The following is a 23,213-nucleotide window of genomic DNA, read 5'->3' on the forward strand; positions in this document are numbered from 1 at the left end:
AAACGCACTACCTAGTCTGATTTGGAATAATGTTGTATCAGAGGACTAGATTCAGGTCAGGAGACTGTCCTGTGATGCAAAACTGGAAGCATCTACCATCAAAGCAAACAAGGAGGTCCTCAGCAAGTTAGCAATCTCTCTCCTGGTTTGGGCAACGATGCCTACTCTGGAAGTCACCCAAGAGGTCTTCTGCAGAGTCTGAAGATTAGGTTGTCCTATTCCAACAGTCAAGAATCATTAAGATCTTGATGTATCCCCACAGAGTTACTCAGCAAGACAAAACACCTCTATTCTGGCTTTAAATTATACGCATGCCCTGAACTAACTGGTGGCCAGCAGAAGACTTCTTTTCAGCCTGATTATTTTTGTTCCCGTGATGCAGTGGGGATCAGGCTATTCAGGCAGCAATCACAGCCTGCACATCAAGAACTGCACTGCGCACAGCCAAGGGTACAAAGGAGAAAGGTAATTATTCTAGCAATGTCCACAACTCTGCCATTTCCTTCCTTACAGCAAAGGGCCCCACTCTCTACCAAGTGCATGGGAGTGCATTTGACAGTCACTGGGTGTGTGCATGCGTGGGAGATGGCAGGGCCCCAGATCTGGCATCCACATTAAAAGTAATTATTTCCAATCTGGAGCTGAATGTAGAGGAAAAAAAGAATTTGCTGTCCTGAACTCAAGGCCAGGCTGATTAATTAGCTAGCTGCATTTTATTATGAAGACTTACATAGCTGTCTGGGCATTTGTATTGATTCAACAGATTTTTAAGAAACCAAAAGACACTTCCAGCAATAAAAAGAACAAACTGCTCCATCACAAGATAGCAAAAGTTAGAGAGTGCAAATACCAAATAATATTCTTCACTAAACACCATTTCTGGAAATAGCTGTCCCAAGGCACATCAACAGCCTCCTCAAGTGCACCATGTTTCTCCTGTTCCCTACACACATCTGAAACAAATTACACATAACCTTCTAAGTAATATTTCCTCACACCCCAGAGACTTCTAGGAGAGATCTCATTTTCATCATTCTTCACTCAACAGAAGGCTTTCAAACCATACAGCTACATGAGTTTTATACGATTTTTGTCCTTGTTTTTATTGGCCATGATGATCAGCATTTGATAACACTGTTAAGAACTGTCACAATTTGTGATCATTACAGTTCTTCCCAGCTGTCAAACCAGCACTTATCTCTGGCCCAATTAGTTTTTGAGAATAAGATGGGATTTGGAGTGATTCATCCCGAATCCTAAAGAGTCTGGCACACAGTGGTGACATTGGCTGATCGTTCTGTTCCTTGTAGGCATCTGGAAATAGTTTATACCATCATCAGAGCCAAAGCTGACTCTCTCACACAATGCTGGGTATAATTCTTGAACCCTGGAGAACGAAGCCGAGGAGCTGCATTTTTCTGTGTCTTGTCTCCCCCTTCTTAAAGGGTGCACAAAGTTTTTCTCCAAATTAAGGCACGGGAAATTATTGCCAGGAAGATTTCCCCTTAAGTGTTGTTGAGGGATTCAGATCCCTCAAGTAGCCTCCCCTACATCAGCAATTCCTTAGTTAAACTTCTGTCTGAATGAAAGCAGAAAACTATTAAATTTAAATGGGGGAAAAAGAAAACAAACAAGGTCTGACTAGGGGAATAACAGCATTTAACAACTAGGGGAATCAGCCCATTGTATCAGTTTTATTCAGGATAACTACGCATGTTTGCCCTAATAAATAACTTTACAGCTTGGCTGGGATACTATTATAAAAATACTGCACAAATCATGGATTCCCAGATAGCTGCTTCCAAGCAAAATTCTAATGATGATGTCAATAGGTTCTGCATGAACTCAGGTCCTCCAGGCTGAACCTACTTGCAGGACCAGCAACTGTCAACAGCTACTGCAGCCAGTGTTACTTTGCGGAGAGGGCTGCATCACTATTTAATGCTTCCAATTATTGAGCTAGAAAGGAATCTGCTAACCATAATCTATGTGCACATGAAATAGTTTATTCCAAGGTCTTCTCTTTCACAGAGAAGACCTTGAGAATGTTGTCTTGGGTTTGAAGTTATCCGTTATTTTGGGGAAGCATAAAAAGCACACACCAGACCAATCTGGCACAAAACAGATGCAACTGTGTGCTGGCTTTGCCTGCATCCAAACCCATAAACATAAGTGTCAGAGCTAAGGCATGAATTTAATCATGATTTCCTTCATGAATACATGTAAAAATTCATCTCTTCTACTTTGAAGAAAAAAAAGGAGCAAAACTCATTTTTTGTTCATTATCTAACAGCCTTTTCAGGACTAGAAAAGCCATCATTACTCTCAGATGCAAATGTTCATCTTTGCAGAAAATTATCCAGTAAAAGCAGAGAGTTTGGAAACTAATTACATTGTACTCTTATCATAAACCAACAGAGCATGAATATTTGAGGCCAAATTTCTCTCTATCCAAATCCATCTTCAGAACCAACAGCCATGAAAGTGCATTCTAAAGACATCAAAACTTCGTAACTCAGAGCTTTGAGGTAAGAAACCTCACTGAACAGTATCTAGTCTGCAGATGACCTGAAATACAAATCACAGTGAAACTGATTTGCTTTTGTCCAAAGACAGAAATTCTGTTATTTTCAAGACAGCTTGTTGCAAAACTAAAGCTCTATGGAAACAGACCATTTTTATTGTATTTAAGTAAATCTTTCAGAAAGAATCTCAAAATAATTAAAAAAAAAAAAAAAAAAAGAATTCTGTATTTTTAAGAAAGTTTATCTTACCCTTCCACGCTGGATTATTTTCGGTCGTTTCTGTGCCCTATTAATAAAAACTGGCTGCGGAGCTTTGGCATTGGGCCCAGATATTTGCATCTCAGGATAGATATTATCTAAATACCACTTAAATGACTTGCAGTTCAATCTTTTTCTCAGTTCTACACGGTCGGTAATATTTCCATAGTTCCTCATCCTTAGCTCGGGTCTCAAAGCAAAATATTGCTCCTGTATTTAAGAGAAACAGGTTGGGTACAAGGGGAGAAGAATTTCAGATTATTGATTTCCAACTGTTTCCTGTTTGCAGAACTCCCAAAGTTTCATTTCATTTTGCTAGTCCTTTCAACCATTAAGTTTGAAACTGGCATTAGGAAATTCCAGTGTTTAGATTGCCACAGGAGGTGAGATTTATCTTGCCTAACTCTGAGCTAATCTTTCTAGACTGCTTTTTTTGATGAAGACACTTCTCAGGCATGAATCTGCTGACCTTTTTTAGATGCCAACTTGAGGAGGAAACAAATCAGCCCTACACTCCATTGGCAATAAAGGCATCCTAGACTCATTAAGTCAGAAACAAATGTGTATATCATCATCATCATCCTCACCTGGCAAAGGTTTCTTTAAATTAGTTTGATTGTAATTGATTGTTTTCACTGTTGTGGGGTTCAAGTGTATTTTGTCTTCCACAGTTTCCAGCCTTCTAACTTTACAAGTTACCAGGGAAAAAAAATTCCATATCAGAATAAACCTATAAATGGGACTATCTTGTGAAGTTCAGTGGGACCATGCATTTATTCACATGAAGAATCAGAACTGTCACCTGGGCTTTCTGTCAAGCCCAGTTTCTCCCCTTCATCTGCACTATCTCCAGAAACGCTCCCACGATGTTATTTTTTCATGTTCTAATTTATGATTATACTCGGAATTGTACCTGGTTAGGCAAGGACGGATTAAGATTCCGGCTCAATCTTACGTGCTGTTCAACTCTAATGCAGAGACAATGGGGACAAACAGGAATTCATGAATGTACAATGTGGCATGAATACTATTACCAAAACTAGAAGAAAAATCCCCTTGTAGAGTCTTTAATTCCAGCTAGATTTACAGAGCTCATAGAAGAGGCATTGTATTTGCACATTAACTCGTTTACTAGATATTACTTAGAAATCAGTTTTCAGGGCACTGAGCTATGGTATTTTGTTGGATTAATCTCTAGCAGACATCTGGAATTCACCTACTGTAATGTGGTTCTAACAGTTTTCAATTACCTACTGCTATCTCTGATATTCAGATGACAGACAATGCCATTTCAAGATAAATTACATATCTGTCCTTATCAAGATCTTTGAGTATTTGGATGCACTTGATGTATCACTGGTATATTAATAGCAGAGGAAGGGGAAGCATTAAAGTACATTGGACTGTTGGACAACTCTGAGGAAGTTCAGAGATAGACTGGACATCAGTATCAGAAATTGGTCTGCTTCAAAAAAGTTGCTCTGCTATTCCAATTGCCTCTTTCCTGGATAAAATTCAAATGTTAGTATCCTACCTTTTCTGCATTATTTATTTCCATTGTATACATGAACTTACTTCTTTTACATTTTGCTTTTGACAGTTATGAAAATTTTGCTGTTTGCCTTCCATTATGCAATTTTATTTATTAAATATTGATATTTGCTCTTTGCTGCAAAACAGGTCCTTTAAGTCTTATCTTTGTACTATTCATCATACAATCAGTTCAGTAAATTATACAGGCCCTAAATATTTGCATTACACTTATAAAAACAAAAATATTTCCAGGCTTGCCTTCCATACATAAATCTGTCATAATGACAGTCTCTGGCAACTATCAGAGAATTAGATTAGAAACAGCTGGAAACATTCAGGACAAATCTGTGATAAAAGACTGCTAGAATCAGCAGTTTAAGTCCTTGTTGGACAAAGTAGTATTAGCTGGAAATTATAACAAAGAATCATTTCCAAGCTTCAGAGAAAGCCATCATTAATCACAAAACAACTGTGCCCAGACACCAATAAAAGGGAAAGTGATAGATCAAATCTACCAATGCATTACTGAGATGGAGAATGGAGATAAAAATTAATGACCCTTAATAGGTTCCTCAAACTGACTGAACATCAAGATAAAGGATAGCGTTTGAAACATAAACCTCTAAAGAATATAAAGTTAATAAATTATGTCTTGTATAGAAATTGTAGGGACCACAGGAGCTGGCCACACAGCAAATCCTATGGTCTCACAAGGCAAAAATGTCCTCAAGTATCATAGAGATCAAGGGCTTCACAAAAACCCAATCTACATTCAAACGCATCAGTACCAAGATCTGAAGACAAGGAAGGAATACACTTGCCCTTGAATCCAGAAGTTAATCCTGATTCATCTTCCAGGGCAAGACTAAGAATCAGGCTGCTAATTAAAACAGAAAGCAAACAACCAACCAAGAAAATCCCTGTCTCGCCAACATGGAAACTACCTGAAGGCATATAGCAGTATATGGCTGCCATGTAATACTGATTTGGACACCAAGCAATGCAGAGCTTACAAGAACTCTTTCACCATCTTTTACTTCATTAAAAAGGCATAAAACTGCATCTCCTGCAGGTAGCAGAAGTAACAGGGAGGAGCCTTGAGCACCCAAAAGCCAAATGACAGTCCTACAGAATTTAGGAATTCACATCAAAATTAACGTAAGGAAATCAGACTACAGAAGGAAGACCCCATTAGAGGTGCTAACAGACCCCACCGTGATACAGTCCTTTGACAAACAAGCCAGTTAATAACCTTATTTCATGACCTAGAATTGTCTCTTACCTTATAGTCATCCATCCACACATGTGCCAGCCTCAGTGAATTATGAGCCATAGTGTCCTGTCCCCCTGGTGAGCCATAGGGACGCCTTTTACGGAAAATATGTCCCACCCTGGAGCAGGGAATGATCAGAAGTCTACCACCACACATCCAGATCTGTCCATACAAAAGCAGAACACACCTCATTGTAAGCATACTGTCAAGGCTCACTACCTCCTCCCCTTCTTCAAGGGATACTTAGGTAGGTTTATGCATTATGACAGGATTAGGTGTCAGCAATGTTGTCCTACATGTATGTCATGCTTTCTGACAAATCAAATTATTAGATTTTCAGGTTAGAAAAGACTATTTTTGTCATATCATCACACTTTCCACATAACATGACATGGCTTTCACAAAAGAAATAGTAAATTTTCTAAAATTTTATGCTCTAATGACCTACTAGAAAACACTGAACTTGCAGATTAAGATATCTAAATCTATTTACCTACATGAGAATTACATGTCCACACTTCCACAATACATAATGAAGATCAGTCAATATCACTAAGGGAGCCTGGAGATCTTTTCAAGTATAAGCACCTATTTTACACAGCTGTTTGTTTCTGTTAAGTATATGGGAACTCAGAAATACTGTTCACATTCAGATGCTACATTTAGGTGCCTTAATCCAGCTCCATTGCACCCCAAATCTAGATTTCCTTCACACTCTACTTCCATTTATTTCTTTAAATTTCTTTTTAAACTTCAGCTTCCAGCAAATTGTCATCGTTGGCCCTTTGTTGGACTAAGGGGTCCTCGGATCTCAGAAGATCACCTCACATTAGCAGTTTATAATCAAGTCACTTTTAAAACTCCTCCTGGATAAGATAAAGGCCAAACTTCTTTACAACTCTCCCCCAAGGGAGATGGAGCTTGCAGACATTATAAAGCTCCCTGAATATCCTCCAATTTTTCAAAGCCCTTTTTATTGAAACTGTGTATTACACAGTAACAATAATTTCCTCACACTCCATACACTTCTACTCAGGTATCTAATAATTGTATTTTGTACTGAAGACTTGAAAGATTTTATTTATTCAGTACACACCCCTTTAAAGTCACTCAAATTTATGAGATGCCAGTTCTTATTTTTGAACTCTAATCTTGATTTCTCTGAAGACCCAATTTGACAGATTTCTCTAAGGTTTTGGGGGTTGTGTGTTTAGTTTGGGGGTTTTTATGTTAACTTCACTTTTTAATCCCCTTTTCATATTTGTCATGATAGCATATCATTTTCAGGCAGACTCTTGTCAAACCTGTTATGAATCCACTTTACAAAAGTGAAGAGGTAAACATGACATTGAGCACAAAAAGTTGTTTTTCTTTCAGTGGAGTAACAGGGAAGATGAGATAAAATACAGGAAGCCCAATGAAATACCAGTTTCGAATCCCCTGATTACAACTTTCTCATTATTTTTCCAACCAAGTTGACTCCTCTGCATGAATCTTAATTTAGTTACAAAAAAAATTTACATTTCCAGGCCCTCACAAAGGAGGCTGAAGTGTCTGAAAAGCCCCACACATTTCTAAGGAAATATAATAAGCTTACTTATTATCAATGTTGCTGTGAGCCACACATCTTTTTAACTGACTTGTGAAATTCATCAGACATTGCTTAAAAATTCATTTCAGAAGTTTGCATGATTATTCGTTTCTTATTCTTCTCTACAGGTATTATGAAATGTTCCACCAAACAAAGAAAAAATCGCAAACATTTAACTGCAGAGCTCAAAATTCTCTTTAATCTTCCCATTAAAACTTAACTTGAAGATTATTGTAAAGGCAGTTACTGTACACTGAAGTCATCCGTCCTGGGAATAAAAATGCCAATTTCTGTGTGCAAATAGCTATTCCAGTGCTAAAGAAACTGTATAGGGAAGAGAAGCAGCAAGATACCGAGGTTCATAGTCCAAATTCACATGAAAGCTAGATTACCCGAAAAGATATTTCCAGATTTTCTCCTCCCCAGATGTCCATGCCACTATCATACTGTCCAAGTTCATTGAAGTACTCGCGATCCATGGCAAACAGGCCTCCAGCCATAGTAGGTGACCTAAAAAGGAACATTGAAAGAAGTTCATTTTCTTTCAGAGGAAAAAAAACCCAGTAATTTTAGCTGAATCTGCTAGTCCCAAAGCTTAAATTTAGACCTACATAATACAATTTAAATCCTGCAGACACTAGAAATCATTAGATCACACTTCTGGTCTCAAAACATTTTCAAAAGCAGATCTGTAAGTGGTATTTGTGATCTTTCATTATTCCAATACCTATTAACCATATTTCTTTGTATACTAAGCTTGAGGAAAAGGGATAGGACAAGGAAAAAGTAACAAAGTGGCTGTCACCACTTAAAAAAAAAAGTAAAAAAGTAAAAACTTGTGCAAGTTTGAGTCCATCCAGTTTTCTACAGTGAAACTTAGGAGCTGCCTTTAATTAGATCTGTCTTTACCAGAAGCTTTTTCCCCTACAGTTACAAACATGTACACTTGCACACAATAACGTGTTCTTCCCCCTCTTACAGGGGCAAATTATACAGACCAGGCTTGACTGAACTGCAGAAAGAATAGAATCCAGAGTAACACATTACTTTCCCATATTAAATTAAATTGAGAAACAAGGTCCAAATTTAAATTATACAAGCAAGGAGGCTGCTAAAAGAAATGGTACTCTGCCTCATAGATAGACTTTAAATACCAGGAGCAGTGTTGTTTCATCATTGATGCAATGATCAATGTATTGGTAAGTTATTTACAGTTTGTATATTTGCATAAGTGTTCTCTTTGGCATTTCCCAGTTTTTCACCTTGCCTGTGTGTTACTAGAATGGTGCTCTATTCTGTAAAAACAACAGTGTATGATCCCCACTGTACAGTCTTTAGATTGAATTGCTACTGTATCACAAAGTTGCAATATGTGGATGCCCTAGAAGAGTATAAAAAAAGAGTAAAAACACTACATAAATACAATATGATAGTTGGAACATATGATGGGCTGGGAACAAGCTTTTTCCCATCCTTATTAATAAAAACCTGTGATGAAGCCAAGCCTAAGTCTGGATTTCCTTGCTTGGTCTCAAACAATTTTCTACTACAGTTTCTGTCACTTTAAAACCTGGGTTGAAAGGTTGCTCTCAATTTTTTCATCCCTGACACCAAAATATCTATTATGAAGGTCTCTAAAATGTAAAATGTAAGACTTTCCATTTGATGGAAAGCCATTTTCAAAGGTTAAATAGCAATCTAGCTTCTTTTTCAAAGCAGGCAGAGACCTCCAAGTAGGAAAAGTCTCTTTCACACTCAGAAAATGTAATCATTTTAGATGATTAGACTCCCTTTAACCGTAAAGTTCTCTGCCTTTTCTATGGGAGTTCTTCCTAAAAGTGAGTTGAAGGAATGCAACAACAGTGTTGAACACAGCAAGAACTAACCTTCAGGCATTCCCTAGATTAACTGTGAGAACAGTTCTTAACAGAATAAAGATTTTAAGACTTTCTATGCTGGTTCCCCATTCATGTTTTCCCAGTCTGTCCTTTCCCTTCTGGCTTCAGAAACTGCCACAGTGACACTTCCCAAACAAGCCAGTCAAACTGTTAAGTAACTTAAGAAGTTTCCTGGCTTCTCAGACCAGATCTTGTGATGGGTAGACATGGAAAGACTAACTGCAGAGCTGTCAGATAACAGCAGAGAACCTTGTCCTGGAGCTGCTTGCATCAGCCCGAAATGCTCTTCATTTACAGTCCAAGAAAAGAGAATGAAAGAGAGATGAGACCGTCCAATTCCTGATTCACTTTGCAAATCTTATAAAAGTACCACATGATCTGCAAGGAGTCCGTCTGTAAAAAAGGTAAAGTTCTTCCACCTTACAAACCTGAATTCTGTACCGAGATGGATACCTGCGACTAGAAAAAGCACAATCAGCTTCTTGCTATTGCTCTACCAGCACTGGCCCTTCTCATGAAGGGCTTCATGCTAGGACAGCTTCTATTCTCATGTCTGAACCATATGTGCCTGCTACTAAAAAAAGGTGTCTACTGACATCATTTTCTAACAGTTACATGTCCAGCAGGAACCAGATATTGCCAGTTCTGTACAGGCAAGACAGCCATCATTGGTTAAAAGATTAAGGAAGGTAACTTTCAAGTCCTAGTGTTAAGCTTTACCAAGACTTTTGTTTCAGAACAACCCTCAAAAGACCACAAAAACAATACGGACAGACTTCCAACAGACAGTTTTAGGCATTTGCCACATTGTGCAAAGAGACAAGTCATCTTTTAAAGATGATTTTCACATCCATGTGTGTTCATTTAGGACGCTTTATGACAAAATAATTGCTTGTTTGAGGAAAAATGTAAGTGAAATCTAGAGCAAAAAAATGACGTTGACATAGAAAATTACCATATGCTCTTAGGTTCTCTGCCATCAGCTAGGAAACCACCTTTCTATTACCACAAAAACATATTTTCCCAATCTAGCAATTCTTTAGCATTTCATCACAGAAATTATAGAGCCTCTATTAGTGAGCTATGCAGGCTATTACTTGCACAAAGGCAGTTATCAATATCATCATTAAGCCAAACACATTGACAGACTGGAAACAAACATCAATGCATAGCTCAAAAGTGAAATTATTGGACAGATTTAATACAGAATAGCATAAGCTGTTTAAGACTTTTGTCTTTAGCAAAAGCTGCTGTTGTACAAGTGTTCTCTAAAAGTTTGCTTTCTTGACCTAGTAAGACAGATATATCTAATTCATGATTAAATGCAAGAAATTAAACTGAAATAGGTAATAGTAACCAAAACTATTTCTAAGTAAAATAAACAAGTCGATATCTGACAGGTTAGGCACCTGCTTCTAAAACTGCACACCCAGATAACACTCCGTAATGCTTAAGAAGTGCTTCTGATCATCCGTATGTTACACAGAGCTTCACACCACATAGGAGGAACCTTACTTGATTGGAGCGGTGGCTCCCTCGGGTCCTTCCAGTTCTGACAAAGGAACAAGATCCCACTTAAAGTGCAAGCCCCAGTTAAACCCTCCACGCACAACCGGGGAAGAGCTGTAGGTAAGCGTGTCAGCACTGATTATGTCAATCACAGGGCACACCACAGTCCTGCGATCTTCTCTGATGGGAGTCAGCAGAGGTTGTAACCACATCTCGTTCACCTCACAGTGACTGTCCAGGAATACCAGCACTTTCCCTACAGAGGCCAAAGCACACAAAATAAAGATCCATGGTGGCATGAAACACACAAACACACACGCAATTATATCAGCAGCAAAGTATCAGCAGTATCCTCACCACCCTGTGTAACAGAGGGGAAACACCACCTGCAATTGGAAGCACTGACAAACCAGAGACTCCACAGGGATTAGTTCAGTCACAAAGGCAGAAGGTAGATCACGACTATTCACATTCAAGTAGGCCATTATTTGCATTTCTTTGACAGGGTTTTATAGTCATCAAATTTTCTACCCAGATTCAGCAGAGCTACTGTACTTTAAATGTAACATCATCAGACCAGCACTCTAAGAGTCAGGAGGTGCATTTGTCCTAATGCAGAGCACCTCCGACGCCTGAGTTACACTACAGAGATAGATGACAATGACAGATATTGGGCTGGATTAATTATCCCCATGACAAAGCTGGTTTTGTCCACTGACTGTAATCGCCTTGAGCTCGTTTCATATCACACTTCAGCACCCATCCAACTACTGTTGCAGCTAAGATCTGTGGATTTTAAACGAAGTCATTCTGATGAATTAATCTGCATTCATCCATGACACAGGCCACAACATTTCAAGTCCTGAATATAAAGTAACACAGAGCATCTCCCCATTTCAGTAACTCTAGAGTGATTGTGGATTCATACCAGTTTAAAAGGAGAGTGAATGCCCTAAATGGGCATAGCCAAATTCACCAGTATTAGACCAAGCAACACTTCAGTCCCATCAGTTTACATGGGGATTATCTGCCATGGTCAGAGAGGGCAGTTTGACCCATGAAGGGACCTTCAGGCTCAGCTGGTCGAACAAGTCATCTGAATTTTTATGATCCAACGCAAAATTTATGTAACACTAGAATAGTGTGGAAGACATGGGAAAGAGCTTTAAAGAAAACAACTGTGAAACATACATATAGAACGAGACACCCATTAACAGACAGTGTTGACTGAGGAGGGAAAAAGAAAAAAAAAAAAAAGACTCCAGCAGTTCAGAAGAGTAATAAAATGACTTAAAATTGCACTAACTCAAATGAATCCTAGCACACCTTGGAAAGTGCAAGCACAATTTTCTCTCTGGATTATGCCATTACAATGGTAATGAGTAAACACCAATTAAGGGACTTGATCTGCCACTCAAAATTATTTGAGAAAGTAGCACATACTTTCTCAGATGCCAAAGAATTTAACTGGAAGCATCTTACGGTAAAAGGCACACAGTGTACATAAAGCACAAAACATTGTTTATCCCAAATAACACTCACTGCAACAACAGAAAAGCTTGTATGAGAAACACTACAATTAGACTGGTGAATTAGAAACCAGATTAGACTGTACCTTAATAAGAAGCAGATTACCATTTTAGAGCACCAGTTTTCACATGAAACATGCAGAAAATATTCTGTGACCACAATACCTAGCGCAGATGGAGATGTTCCTGAGACAACATTCTTTCAGGGCAGGAATAGGGAAAATTCTATATTGCCTCACTAAATTTTGTCAAATGCTGGTTTTGTTTTACTATCTCACTGACCCACCCTAAAACATTAACTCATTTTATCAAAAGCAAACCTCCACAAGAAGAATAAGAAAAATTACAAATCAACAGTTCAGACAAGGTTTAAAAGACACTCAAATTTGGCTCCAAATTTGTGAAGTCATTGTTTGGGTGACTTGAAAAAACACCTCCCCCCTCCTACACAGCATAGATTTCCTGAAGTTAATTACAAGCTATAAAAACAGTGAATTTATTATATCTACTCTATATTTACATATAAGTGAGTACCAAGTCCTCCTTGCTTCCTTCTCATTGAGTAACAGAAAAACCTCAGGTGAGGACTAATTCAATAAAGCTATGAGGAAATACTGGAGAAAGCTTTATAAAGATCATGGTCAACTGCATGACGTAAACATTTAAATACACAGGTAATGTTAGTTAAGGTCTCCAATTATCATAATACAGCTATCACTGAAGACACTTTGTGTAGCTGTTGCGACATAAGTTAATATAACAGCCAAAGATCAATGCAATTAACTCATTTCAAAGTCACTAATATTCTGAAACAATTGCTAAAACGTCTCTCACCTAAGATAACACTATTCCAAAGCTTTCTTCCCCTGTGCTAAGTTGTGTAGCTTAGAACATGGCATGACATGCAGAGCCCTTACAGCAGGCTAAAGCAATCACAAGTCAAACATTCAACATCTGAAAGAGCTGCACTACAGAAAGATAAGTCACCCAATTAACATATGGTCAAAGTACGCAAGGAAAACAGAAAGAAGAAAGTATACCTGTGGCATGAGAGGCTCCAATCATCCTTCCTCGAATCAAGCCTTCCCGCTTCTCATTTCTTACCAATTTTGTGGTTTTTGGAAGCTGAGTTTTAACATATTCACCCAAGTCTTTCTTCAAGTCAGCTGAAAAAAAGAAAACACAAATTCAACTACAGGATGGAAATTGTGAAAGTTCTGCTTAAAGTCCCAAAATGTTCAACTCAAAAAGGCCCCAAAACTTCATCAAAAAGCTACCCCAATACAGCACAGCTTCAAACCAAGAGTATCAAAAGGACAGTCAGTCGTCCCACATCCTACACCTGCACTCCAATTCTGGTGGCCTTTTTTTATTGTTCTATTCACACATTTTCCTATTATCTGCTTCACTTTTTCCTGCTGCACTGTGGAAATCCACATGGACAAAGCAGGTACATAGCCTGCACTTAAGAGGGTGATGGATCATATGACTGGGCTTGTCATGGGGTGCAGTCCTGATAGAAAGCACTTCCTTGTATCTTCCCAACTAACTTTTTATGCACTGCCACTGTCTCAGGTTTTATACTTAGCCTTGCTTTCCTGAACAGACTGGATTATTACCTTTTTGTTCTGTTTGCAAAACCTTTAGTACAATATGACTCAATTTAACTGGAACTACTATACTCTATGCTAAAAGGAATTACTGCTGCTAAAAAAAAGAAATAAAATAAAAGGCACTTCCAAAGACATTTCCAAATTCTTCTCATGGTGACTGTCATTTACCACAGAAGTAATAAAAGCCCTTTCACACAGGCAAGTGATTTAAATTACTATGTTCCATACGCTAAAACAAATGTTAACACCTTTAAAAAGAAGCATGAAGACACCTTTCATTATCTGTACCTGCTTAGCTGATACAACAGCAGATACCAAGTACAACTCACTCACAGGTGGCTGCTTTTCTAAAATCCAAAAGGATCAAAGACACTGCTGGCAAGCATGTGCTTTTGAAGGAGAACAAAGTTCACTGAGGTCTATAGGCACTACTGTAACTTAACTTACATCGATGGCAGTTTTAAGAGTAACAATACTTTTTCCACCCAAGAACAGTGGTTTCTAACATTAAAGTAGGACCACTGAAGAGAAGATGGACACATGAAGACTGAAGTAATGGAAAAACATAAGTTAATAAGCTTATGGAGAAATAAAGAGGAATATAAAATGAGGAAGAAAAACAAAAAGCCAGCTTAGACTTTATAGAGAACCTTGGTATAGAGAGGCAGACAGACTTTCAACAGCAGATATGCTGGAATAAATATTATTATGATGAATGTCAGTTCAAACATTAAAAGTTGCTGTTAACACGATTAAATGCCAAAAGAATATATGTGGAAGCCAGAGCTGTAACCTTCAAGAGGTACAAGAACTTTCAGACAGGAAGACTGAAAAGGAGATTCCCAGAAGCAACTCCAAATGTTAAGATCTCAGCCTTTGCACTGCAAGGAGGCACCACGGATAAAAAATGAGAAAGTACCACATACCAAAAGTGGTGCTAGAGAATATTCTAGGACGAAGAAAAGTCTGTGGAGAGATGCAGACAGGAGTCATTTGGGTCACAGGCATTCTCTCCTCTGGTCTTGACTGTGACATCATATGCCAGAGACAATAGGAAAGATTTTTTTTGGAGAAAGTCTCCTAGAAAGTTGATGAAATGAAGTCATCTCTAGGATGCTACCCAAATGAGATACCCAAATAAGCAGGACAGAAGAATTTGCAAACCTAAAATAAACTAGTGCTTGAATCATTCTTCACCTGATGTATCATAGCAAGGGAAAGACAGTGTACAACTGCAGAAAACAAAGGGCTAGCACAAAGCAGAAAAGGTCAGTTATCAAACTCAGCACTTATGGCAGATAAGGCTGCATGAAAAGGACATACAATACAAGAGGAAATAGTTTTGCATGCGCAATAGCATGTGCAAACTTCTGAAAACAGCAGAAGAAAAAAAAAAGGTCAAGTCCATATTGGTACCTAAACTAGACCCACAACACGGGCTTGAGCAGCAGAACCTAAGAGCCAGTAGTACCTAATGGCTAACATGGTCTCAGAGTACAGTTTTGGCCTGGACAAACTAGTATTCTGCTGGAAACTGTGCTCAGCCATTGCCTGGGACTGAACATATCATGGACCATTCTCAGTAGGCAGTTTGGTCTCAGACACCTTTTGGGGTTTTTGTTGTTGATGGGTTTTTGTGTGCCAGCTCCATGACCACTGGAAAGAGCGATTTCTTCTGACATAACCCAGAAAATTGCTTCAATACAGCCTGCTTGAGAAATTTTGCTCCAAGGACAGAATTGCTCCCTTTCAGCCACTAGACAGTCTCCAAAAATTACTTCAGCCATTATCCTGCTCCAAATCTATGTGACAAAGGCTCCTCCAAACAAGAGAAATCTGGGATGGGAGTCACGGGTGTTATTATTTCAAAGTACTAAGTTGCAGACAATTTGCTTCTTTTCTGTTCTTCAGTCTCTTCTTCTGAGTAGAAGAATGCCTGCAGTAACAGCCTTCAACATGTCCTGTAGGCTGTTCCATAACAGGTAAAGCCTAAATCAGGGAGAAAAGAGGTTGTGCTAGAAAAAGAAATCCTGCCTTGCAGCAAGGGGAAAGAAAAATATAACAGTGGACTCAGCTGATTCATGGAAATGCCTGCATAACCAGTAAGACTGTTGATGATTGAGTGTAAGCAGCTTTCTGAGGCAAAACGAGATCCAAAGGTGCAAGCTTTGCACAACAGCAGTGACGTGCAGCACAGCTCCTACATTTAAAGCTGAAGAAATAGGCAGAATTTAATCTAAGAGGCCATTTCAGGAAGTATGTAAGGTAGGGAAAATGAATTTAAAAAAAAAAATAAATAAATCGGAGAGGCATAGAGATTAAGCAATTTGCCCAAGCTCACATGAGATCCATGGCACAGCCAAAGTCTCTGTCCACCTCCTCAGTCATCAAACCAGCTTTGCCTTTCTTCAGCTGTAAAATTCCACCCGTTAAAATTAAGCAGCAGTGCAATCATCAAGAGCAGTAATTCTCTGTATAAACAATATCTCCTCCCATCTTTGGCTTCAAAACATATTAATTTGAAGTCAGAAAGGCAAAAGTAGCTACTTGAATGTTTTGAACCTAATTTGGCCTTCAAATAGCAACAGACCAGACAAGTGATGGTATTACTGCCTAAACACAGGCATTAACCAAATGCATTACCATATTCAAAAGAATGAGTTTTCAACTAAGCTTAGTTCTGAATACGAAGGTTACGAAACTTTAAAACAACAAATTGCTCAAGAGACTTTGCAGCAAAGAGCACGTATTGCTTCCAAAACACAAAACAACAAAACAAGCTTTTAAATATTACACATTCTTATCAGCAAGGGACAGAGTGTTTGATCTTTGTTCTCTCCTGTATCTTAACACTTCATCTGACCTCAGAGAAATGAACTAGCTGCATAACAAGAGAATTTCATTCCATATTATACATATCTAATCAGTCTCTTAAAGCAAGTGAGACCTTAACCCAGAAACTAAACGATGAGACCAAATGTGTACTAAAAAAAAATATAATCTAAAAATCATTTTAAAAATGCACGAAGTTGTGGACTTTGTACGTACTGAGGCAAGCAGGGAACTTGCACAGTCCTGCTGGCAGGTGCTGCCACACTAACACATTCCTAAACAGGCGTTTTGCTTTTGAAGTGCCAAAACGCTTGAATTGCGTGTCTGTCTTTACCTTGTCCATCATTCGAGAGAAAAATGCCGAAGCATCAATCTTTCAACAACAGTAAAGCAATTCTGCAAGGTCCACCCCTCCAGGGCCCCTCCCAGACTGAGGAAGCAGAGGCTGCTCCACCAGAAGCCAGGGACAGCTACTCCTAGGGTGGCCACAAGAGGCTGTGCAAGAGCCACGCAGAACCCTCCCAGCAAAGGCCGAGCTCCGTCCCAGCACCTACCAGTCTGAAATGCTGAGCAAGTACAAAAAACTGACGCGCTGTTTCCATAGTGCCACCTCAACTTATTTGCAAGACCGCAGCTGAGACTATGTGCATTCAATTCCTTTCAGATGCATTCACAGTGAGTACTGGCCCACAAAGTTTACGGAAAGATCAGTGTAATCTGCTCTGAGCACCAGAGCAGCCAAGCAAGGTAATGTTAAAAACAGCTGAACTATAAAGAACAGCTTAATCACCCCCTCTGCAAATACACACTCCTCATTATTACCTTCAAAGCCTGTTTTTAAATGTTAAAGGCTGTATGATACAAAGCTCATCGGTGTCAAAGGGGTTGTCATCTTGGGCTTCTCAGAACAACATGCATCTTTACTGGCTGGCACTTTTTGGAGATGGACTGCAGTACAAATCGGTTTTGCATCATGTCTTCCATGTTTTTATTATGACCAGTCAATAAAGCACAGGAAGAGATAGGAAGGTCAAGAAGTATAAGCACTGACCAAAATATTATTGAAAGGTTCTCTCACCCAATTCACTGTTGTCATCCACCAAAATAATTTCATGAAGAAGGTGTGCAGGAGTGCGATCCAGGACACTATGTACCGTGCGAAGCAGGGCAGAAAGCGCTTCATTGTAGAAACAGATAACAACACTGGCAGATGGCAGATCGGAAGGATAGGACTTCTCCCTACATCTGCAAACAGAAATATAGTAGTTATCACTATTTTCAGTGGGATTTCCATAGGACTAGGTCACTACTGAAACTTCATAAATAGCAAGCAAACATTAAATGTGTAGGAAGAACCCCTAACTTGAAGATAAAGACCCCAGGTGTATAACATCTACAGTAGGACTCAGCATAGTTACTCTCCACATAATACAGACTTATAATTAACATTGCTGCTTGTTAGAAAACAGAGGTTATGACGGATTGGGCTGGGAGTGAGACTCACAGATCCTCAAGACATAAACAAGAAAAAACCCCAAGGGCTTTTTTCAGCTGTCAAAACACTGTCTAGTACCCTCAGGTAGCTCAGACATGTACAGGAATGGCAAATATGACATGAGGCCTACAAAAAACCTGCAACTTTATTGGCCAGCTGCTGGAGACTAGGTTGGATTTCCCAACAGAGCTCCAATGGTGCTAAATACCTATTTAAACAACAAAGGTTGGGATTCAGCCTGCAGATGAAGACACTTAAGTCTAGTCACTGCTGTCAGTGGAGTATAGATAGTGTTCAGCTCACCCTAAGGCTGGCAAGTGCATTTTGTCAGCTGAAGAGCTCTGCATGCTCCATTAACTGCATTGACTGGATCTCTGCTAATTATAATAAAAGCAGAGACAACTGACTAACATGCAGCTATCTAAGTTTAAGCATCTTAATCTGCAAGCTGAATCCCACTCAAAGCAGAACATCATTCTTTCTTTCTCCTCATTTTCAAAATTTGTCCATACTTCTAATAAGGCACAGTATCACGGATTAATGCCATTTGAAGATCCAATAAAAATAATAAACTATAAATGAAAACCCAGAAGCATACAAGAAAAATCTTCATTGACTTGGAATGAACTTAGCTCTTGGGAGAGGCTTTTCAGCAAGTACAATTCATTACATCTTACCCACACCAGAAAAACCACTACAGAAACAGATGCAGTTTTATTTATTTTTAAATTCAATGGGGTTTGTTGTTGTTGTTACAGTGGTGGGTTTTGTCCCCCTCTATGGATCAGACAGATTATAGAGAAAAATCTGCTTTTTTAATAGAAAGTGTTCAGAGCAGTGCAATCCAGATACCAAGCAAGGACTTTAACTGAGAAACAGCCTTTGTCATCAGTCATTCTTCTATCTTATCCTCTGCAGGCTTAAAAAAAAAATGTGAAATAGTACATAAGGTGAAAGTCTGTCATTAACTTGGGCACTGGAACATTTAATGTCCACTTTTCAAAGGTACCAAACAGAATTATAGCATCTCTTCTGGTAGTTACAGTACTGAGTAACTCAAAATGAAGGTTCAAAGAATAAAAACATTGTAGCATGCTTTAAGCAGCTGACTACACAGCTAGCAAGATGAAAGCGACATAGGACATGTAATCTTAGCATTGCTGGAAAGAAAGTTTGATTCCTAGCTCTTTTCCACATTGACTATTATTTAAGGTATTATTATTTTGGAATCTTGTTTCTATCAAAATAGCTGTCTGCCAATCCTACTACTCACAAAAATTAATGTCATAAAAGTTTGAATAAGGGTATAACTAATCTGGTTCTTCATTAAGCATTCTTAAAGTGAATTAAGAATCAGGAAAAAAACTTTGCTTTCAGGGAGTAGCAGTCTTTCTTTTTGCATGGAGCCTGGCTTCTGTGGAACTTTACTTGTCACATACCTTCTCCAGCCAGCAAAAAATTTCATCTCCAGAAACAATACTCAGTCAAAAAAGACAGAAGAGACCAAAGAAAAAAAAATCCTAACCTCAAGCACTCCTGTTTAAACAGCTGAAAATCTGCCTTCAGCAACACAGGAGGCTGAAAAAATATCTAACAGAAATCTAATACCAAAACTGTTCAATACTACATCAGTTATAACATGAGTAACAAGTCCTTGAGCACATGAAATTATACCATGTTCTCTCCAAAAATCAGTACATACTTTGCATCTCTTGTATCAGGCACCTCCCTGTGGTATCCCAGCCGATTACTGATAAGCATATTGAAAGCATGCTTCTGATAGCCCAAGTCTCTCACTTCTTGATCATCTTCATTAAAAATCATTCCTGCAAAAAAACCATGCCAAGATCAGTTAACAGGCTCAAAAATATCCTTTGGAAACAATCAAGGATTGAAACGTATGCTTTGATCTCCCCTAAAACCCATTGTGTTCTTCAAAAATCCCTCTGGTTTTGCAAAGTGTATTTTTGTGCAACTATTTTTGTTACCCCTCACAAATAGGTAGTACTCATGAGTAGCCCTTGCAGCTATAATAAAATGGAATCATTCTCTAAAGACTGATGGTTCCATTGTGTTTATTGCCTTACCAGATACACTCCCTTCACTTAAATGCCCTCTAATTCTTAGCACCACATAAAAACCAACATCAAACAAGAAACGCAGGATAGACTTTGGCACACGATGCATCAGCACCTATCCATACAGATGAAGGGTCTGTAATGGGATTTTTGAGAGAGAAAATACATTTACAACAGTAGAAAAACCCTCACAATAGCAACTCCAAATTCATGCATTTTTCTCAAGTCTGCAGTCACATAAAAATAGCTATGAAAAACCTGTGAACTTCTTGTTTGTATCACCTGGGACTTTGACAGCAAGTGAAATAGCAACAGAGCTAGCTGTTTATTGATTACTTAGCAGAAGCATCAACTGTTGCTGCACATGGCAGAGGCAGCAATTGCTGGTATAAATAAGTACACTGCTAGAAGCCAAGGCTGAAATCCTCAATTGCATCCTGCCTCCCTTGACTCAGTGCCACAGATTTCTCTGAGCCATAACTCACCAGTGTGAACAAAGTATTACGGTGCTTCACTCAACTCTTCTACAGAAAAACAGGAGGGAGAGGAGGGAATTAGTAGCCACCACTTGTGTCTGCTAGCCACTTCTGTAACAATTCAGGTAGCACAGCAATGACTTTTTATTGTCTCTGTTCAGCTGGCTGCACAGAATGAGATGTGTATGTCCCCTCCAGCTATTATCAAGCTACAGTGGCAGTTTCACTGAAATTTCAGTACAAGAAGGGAGCAAGGATCATGTAATTTACGTCCTTCCAACCTGCCCATCATCTCTATATGGTTCAAAATCTGCAGAAAATAAACAAGGGGGTTCCTCATTCACATGCTACCATACATCTAGGATAATATGTTTCACAGAATCATAGACTAATTTGGGTTGGAAGGGACATCTGGTCTAATCCCCTGCTCAAAGCAGGTCCAACTATATCAAAGTTGCTCAAAACTTGTCCAGTTAAGTACTGAACGCCTCCAGTATCTCCAAGGACAGAGATTCTACAACCTCTTCATGTCCCTGTTCAAGCATTTAACCATGACTGCACTGAAAATTTTTTTCCTCTTATCTAATAGAAATCTCCTCCATGGTTTAATTTTTTAACATAACCCCATGCACCTCTGGAAAGAGTCTGGCTCCACCTTCTCTACAGCCTCCCATTAAGTTGCTGTTGACAGCAATAAAATCTCACCCCTCAGCCTTCTCTCTAAGGCAGAATAAACCCAATCCTCTCAGCCTTTCTTCATACCTCGTGTTCTCCAGTTTTTAACAGCTACGCAAAAGCCAGCTGAGCTCAAGCCCAGAGAAAATCAGATGGGTTAGAAAACAGAAGAAAAGGTCATTAAAAAAGTTTTGAAACTTTCTTCTGTTTCAAACAAGTAGTCCTGGTTGGCCTTCAGAGCACAGCTGTGTCACTACCTGTTTCAGCAAAGTCTACCTACAGGTGTAAGATGACCTTCTAGATGGAATTCTGTGCATCCACATTCCCACCATTTATGTTGCCCACCCTGTCACTTTTAGTCTTGATTACAGCAATGGTAATGCAGCTGCACTATCAAACACCTCAACAGTAGATGCCCTGACATTTGCGCAGGACCAAGTGGGAAGTGCTGGGTAGTGGTTATCTGGAAAAGATGTGGCTACACCCACATATTGTGTCTTGTGGTGACTGACGCTATCATGCTTATGGATGAGTGCTCCCACTGTGGATAAGTTCCATCACAGGGACAGGAATGAAGTCTGTTCACAGTGGCAGTGCCACTCTTCTGGCACCAGTGGTCTAAAGCAGTAAGTCAGTCCTCCTCTGAACCACATGCATTTCCAAAGTAAGGTTTCCGGCTTGTCAGTTCAGACACCCAGCTCCATCATTCTTTAATACTCAGCGTCACAGTAACACTGTGCCACTGTGTCAACTCAAAACATTTTCTTTATACAAAGCACAAGCTTAAGAACCACATACCAAATGTTTCGTTCTACAATCTATAGCCAACCACTAACTACTTTTTTCTGATCTTCTGAATGTAGACAAGAAGGAATGCTAATATTTTTAAAACATTCTCGTGAAGAACAATATCCAAAATGCATCCAAAAGGCCTGGAAGATTTCAGTCCAAACAGCAGATAAAAGCCCTTGGAAAATAAGGGCTTTGCAATCGAAACATCAGTTTAGGCTTTACTTCAGCAGTGTTATATGGCTCTCCCAGATTAAAAAAAAAAAGAAAAGATAGATTGTCCTACCAGATGACAGTTTGGTTTTGGCTATCATATGCCAAACTTCTTTTCATTTTTTTTTTTGCTTTGTGTGTTTATCACTGCCGTACCCTAGACAGACAGGAAGCCCTTTACTGCAGCACCTTATCTAATTCTAAAAGAGCGCCAGCTGCCTCCTGATGATTCATGTAGAATTTATCCTGGCACTACAATTCCCCTTGGCTTTCACCAACCAAACCAGTCACTTGGTTTGAAGATCAAGCGACTTCTTAGTTAAAAAGGTCCAATTTCTTTCCTGGCCAGTACTGAATAGTTGGAAAGAAATGGCCACCTCTGGACTGGCCTTCACCTCAGTTGGCTCTTATGCTTTTTGCAGTAAAGTGATAAACATTTGTAATGCCACAGGGCAACGTGAATTGGCATTTTTTTCCTACATATTCACACACATCTAATGACCAACTTGGAAACTGAAGTTTGGTAAAGTTCTATAAACTCTTGAAGCTGGTGATCCAGCATTCATCCAAAGTAACAACAAAGGACTTCAATCAGATATGAGTATCAAACTCCTGGCTATAAAGGGTACTATGCCGTAATTCCCAAAGCAGCAGACACTGATACTACAACACTCCACATCTGCCTCCAGACTTAAAGCAAGTTTGCAGGTCAGTATGCAACATGCGTCAGTTTGCGTATCTGAACACAACAGCAAACACTAAGCAGTAAGCAGTTAAATATACAAAGCATTTTAGTCTGGAAGGCAAGTTTGGAAGACAAACTCAAATCATCTCATTGATGAAATATGCTCCAACAAAACACACAGGCCTTTGTTGGTACAAAGTAAGCAGGATTTGGCCCTAACCACCATCATCTCAGTAAATCT

At 39.0% G+C, this 23,213-nt stretch overlaps 1 protein-coding gene across 2 annotated transcripts in view; it reads right to left on the minus strand.

The window, feature by feature from the left end:
* GALNT11 (polypeptide N-acetylgalactosaminyltransferase 11) overlaps positions 1-23,213 on the minus strand; it is a 53,749-nt gene that overhangs the window by 12,844 nt on the left and 17,692 nt on the right. For both annotated transcript variants that reach the window (XM_052807120.1, XM_052807112.1), the window contains exons 3-9: positions 19,759-19,882; positions 17,640-17,806; positions 13,157-13,282; positions 10,594-10,843; positions 7,573-7,690; positions 5,599-5,751; positions 2,775-2,993 (exon numbers count right to left, since the gene is read on the minus strand). In XM_052807120.1, the coding sequence (XP_052663080.1) occupies positions 2,775-2,993; positions 5,599-5,751; positions 7,573-7,690; positions 10,594-10,843; positions 13,157-13,282; positions 17,640-17,806; positions 19,759-19,882 (1,157 nt within the window). The remainder of the gene's footprint in view (positions 1-2,774; positions 2,994-5,598; positions 5,752-7,572; positions 7,691-10,593; positions 10,844-13,156; positions 13,283-17,639; positions 17,807-19,758; positions 19,883-23,213) is intronic.

This window comes from Harpia harpyja, chromosome 1 (genome assembly GCF_026419915.1).
Source record: "Harpia harpyja isolate bHarHar1 chromosome 1, bHarHar1 primary haplotype, whole genome shotgun sequence".
NCBI classification, from domain to species: Eukaryota; Metazoa; Chordata; class Aves; order Accipitriformes; family Accipitridae; genus Harpia; species Harpia harpyja.